The 4311-nt window shown below is 36.4% G+C and overlaps 1 protein-coding gene across 1 annotated transcript; it reads left to right on the top strand.

Moving 5' to 3' along the window:
- Positions 1 to 480: 480 nt before the first annotated feature.
- On the top strand, positions 481 to 3550 carry LOC132608995 (putative serine/threonine-protein kinase-like protein CCR3). The gene has a single exon (XM_060322829.1). It carries the CDS (start codon positions 954 to 956, stop codon positions 3330 to 3332), a length of 2379 nt encoding a protein of 792 aa, XP_060178812.1. The 5' UTR covers positions 481 to 953; the 3' UTR covers positions 3333 to 3550.
- The last annotated feature ends 761 nt before the right edge of the window (positions 3551 to 4311 follow it).

Here is a 4311-nt window from a genome sequence, read left to right as displayed (position 1 = left end):
CACTGATATAAATGGAACAAAGAGTGACTTAGAAAGTTTATTTGGAAAAGTTACGAAAGTATTAGGAATAAAAGTACAAAAATTAGGTCAAATCACTTATTCTTATAAGTTGAAAAAGTTATAAGTTTGAATTAATTTTAAATAAATAAAAAAGTGCTTGTAGAATGATTTAATTAATTTATATTTTTACCCAAAATTGCAATGACTTGACTAATTGTACGCTAAAAATTTATCCGCACTTAATATTTATACTAAATAAATTAATGTAAGAAAAATATTTTTCATACATACATTTGTCACTTAAACATGGTTCAGTAATATATATTTTCATTTAAATATATTATTGTTAAAGTTAAATTTCTTAATTTGATATGAATGCTAAATAAGGTAAGTGTTTCCCTAATCTCACACACTCAATCAAAAAAGTAGAACACCAACCTCAAATCACTCTCTAAAATTGCGATTTATTTTAGTAGAACAACAAATTTACTCAGCCTCCGGTCAATGTTTGCCAAACCCCTCTAAACCTAATTAAAAGTTACCACTTCCTTCGTTTCAATTTAAGTGTTTTAATCTGACTAGGCATAAAATTTAAAAAATAAAGAGATATTTTTGAATCTTTTAATCCTAAATTAAAAATGTGCAGCTTCCTTAAATGTTGTTTGAATCTCGAAAATTAAAAAAAAAAAAAAAATACTCACATGTGCCTAGGTGTGTACTCTGAATTATCGTGTTTCATAAAACTCTGGTCAAAGGGACCCCGAAAGGCACGTGTAATATAGAATCCAGCAAGTACCACCTCCTTTAGCTCTGTTCACTGTTTCTACCTTTAAGCCTTTTTCAACAACAACAACAGCAGCAGCAGCAAAAATTGCAAAACCTTTTCTCTCTTTCTTTGTGTTTTTCTCTGTCTCTAAACAGATGACAACAGAGAAATTATCAAAAATTCTCAAATGACGACGCCCTCCACCACCGTCGTCATCATCGTCGTCACCCTAATAAACATCTTCACTGTTGCCGTCGCCCTCGGTGGGTCCGCCACAACTCTGGCCGTCGTGTACGGCGGAGCCACCACTATCTGCGGCATAGTTGCTAACCAACCAATCCAAAGAATCCAATGTTGGACTGACGGTCAATCAACAGCCACACCTATTTCACCTCACGTCTCCTTTGACGTCATCGCCGGCGGCCTTGACGGCTTCACCGCCATCCGTTCTGGTGGATTTTCACTCCTTTATTGGAACACAAGTTTCATCCCCAAACGGATTTATTTCAGTTACTCAAACTTGTTAACAACCGTTACAATGGGTGATAACCAAATTTGCGCCATGATAAAGAGTACCCAAAATGCTACCTGTTGGAGAGGAAATTCTTATACGAGTCAACAGCCAAATGGGTCATCACGATTTAGTTCAATCTCATCTGGGTCTGGATTTTCTTGTGGAATCTTGGAAAGTTCAAACAGGGTTGTGTGTTGGGGAAACAGTGATATTGCTTCAAGAATCCAATATGGGTTTGTTAATGAAACGATGGTGAATATATATGCTGGTGGAAGGCACGCTTGTGGGGTGAACACTACTGGATTTTTAATTTGTAAAGGTGATAACAATAATGGTCAATTGGATGTTCCTTCTAATTTGTCTTACCAGTATTTTGGATTAGCTTTGGGAATGAATCATACTTGTGGAATTAGGAGTGTGAATCATACAGTGGTTTGTTGGGGTGAAAATGGTTCATTTTCAAGTAATATTACAGAAAGTATTTCTTTTGAATCTGTTGTAGCTGGGTTAGATTTTACGTGCGGATTGACAACAAGCAATTTTTCAGTGATCTGTTGGGGACCAAATTGGACTAGTAGTATGTATCCTCAAGGGGCTGCCCTTCCTTTACCAATGATTCTTCCAGGTCCATGTGTACAAATTAATTGTACTTGTGGTATATATACTCAGTCCCAAAGTCTCTGTTTTGGAAATGGTAATATTTGTAGGCCTTGTGATTTCTCAATGTTAGCACCACCGTCCTTATCACCACAAACGCCGCCGCCACCACCTCCACCGGTGGCACCTTCGTCGCCTTCTAGAAGGCTAAGAAGGGGTTTATTAGCTTTTGCCATTGTTGGATCGGTGGGTACTTTTGCAGGGATTTGCAGTATAATTTATTTTCTGTGGGTTGGTGGTTGTTTTGGAAAGAAGAAAGTTCATAATTCAGTTCAACCTACTATTACTACTACTAATGGAGGGCAATTATCGAGTAGTAGTCCTGTTTCAAGATCATCAACTCTTAGGCGTCAAGGCTCGCAGTTGATGAGGCGTCAAAGGAGTGGAACTTCTTCTAAACACGCAGACAGGGCAGAGGAATTCCTGTTTACAGACCTGGCTGCAGCTGCTAACAATTTTTCTCTAGAGAACAAGATTGGTGCTGGTAGTTTTGGGGTTGTTTACAAGGGAAAACTACCGGATGGTCGTGAGGTCGCAATCAAACGTGGAGAAACGGGTCCAAGAACAAAGAAATTTCAGGAGAAAGAAAGTGCATTTGACTCAGAATTGGCTTTCTTGTCTCGACTACACCACAAACATTTAGTTAGACTTGTTGGTTATTGTGAAGAAAGGGATGAAAGGCTTTTGGTTTACGAGTACATGAAGAATGGAGCGCTTTTTGATCATTTACACGATAAGAACAATGTGGAGAAGAGCAGTAGTATAGTGAATTCTTGGAAAATGAGGATCAAGATTGCATTAGATGCTGCACGAGGCATCGAATACCTTCACAATTATGCAGTCCCGCCTATAATTCACAGGGACATTAAGTCATCCAATATCTTGATTGATGCAAATTGGATTGCAAGAGTGTCTGATTTTGGATTATCTTTAATGGGGCCAGAGTCTAATCGCGATTACAGCAGTAGGCCAATGAAGGCTGCTGGTACAGTTGGGTACATTGATCCAGAGTACTATGGTCTAAATGTGTTGACAGCAAAGAGTGATGTGTATGGACTTGGCGTGGTGTTGTTAGAACTTTTGACAGGAAAGAGAGCCATATTCAAGAGTGAAGAGAATGGAGGTGCGCCAATGAGTGTGGTGGACTATGCAATACCTGCAATTATCGCTGGAGAATTGACAAAGATTTTGGATAAGAGAGTAGGGCCACCAGAGGCAAATGAAGTAGAAGCAGTGGAATTGGTGGCCTATACTGCAATGCATTCTGTGCATTTGGAAGGGAGAGATAGACCTACCATATCTGACATTGTTTCTAACTTAGAGAGAGCTTTGGCTGCATTTGATGATAGCCATGGCAGCATCTCTAGTGGTCCTATTTCCTTTGTATCAGATTGATTGATAATTCCACTTACGACACACCCTGATTCTTTTTTATTTTCCTTTATTAGCTTCTTTTCATTGGCTAATTTCTGTGATTATTTTGTTACTAGTGTAAAGAATAGACGGTTCATTCTAACATGATATCTTGTGATTTTGTATACTGCTGATGGCCGAACAAGTTCTACATGAAATTCTTTTCCTCCAGAAGATTAAGTCTTTATTTCTAAATTATTTGCGTACTTTTTTTTATATATATATATTATCTGTTTGTTAAGGGCAGGATATGCTGGGGCGGCTCAACGAATCTCGTGGCCTAAGGCGAAATCATATTAAGAGGCCCTTAAATTTATTTTATAAAATTTATACACTAAAAAAAATTGCGTTCTAAACAACAAATTAATCATTTCAAACAAAAACAATAGCGAATTTTAAAAAATAAATAGGAAGAAGAGAACAAAGAATAAAGTGGTGGATTATCCGATGTTGAGATCCAAACTCAAAGAGAAAATTATCATCACATACAAGAGAAAAAAATGAACATATATAACGTAATAGTTTAAGTTTTGAGCATTGACAGTGTCAAATATACTTATGCCTTCTGATTAATTTTAACTATAATTGTAGTTCTATTAAGTAACACTTATTTGTAAATATCAAAAATAAATTATAAATAACCTAATATAATATGTTAAATTACACTAACAGAAAATCGGTTCGTAAATGCTTTTTTGTTCATGCAGTTTAAGAGATTCTTGAAAATTCAATGTTGAATGCTTTGGGGAAACGGAATATTGAAAGTACATTTGTCCATGAATGAGTCTACCATATCGGTCCATTCATGAATCAAGTATGTAATTTTCTTCTTCTTATTTTTGTTTAGTCATTTAGTATCCAAAATTTACTGATCTGATTAATTCGAATACACATTAAGAGCCTGTTTGGATGGGCTTAAAATAAGCTGGAAACAGCTTATAAGCCAAAAAAAAAAAGTTTT

Source organism: Lycium barbarum, chromosome 9, assembly GCF_019175385.1.
Source record: "Lycium barbarum isolate Lr01 chromosome 9, ASM1917538v2, whole genome shotgun sequence".
Lineage (NCBI taxonomy): Eukaryota > Viridiplantae > Streptophyta > Magnoliopsida > Solanales > Solanaceae > Lycium > Lycium barbarum.
The sequence above is the reverse complement of the archived record's forward strand: the minus strand, read 5'-3'. Positions and strand labels throughout refer to the sequence as shown.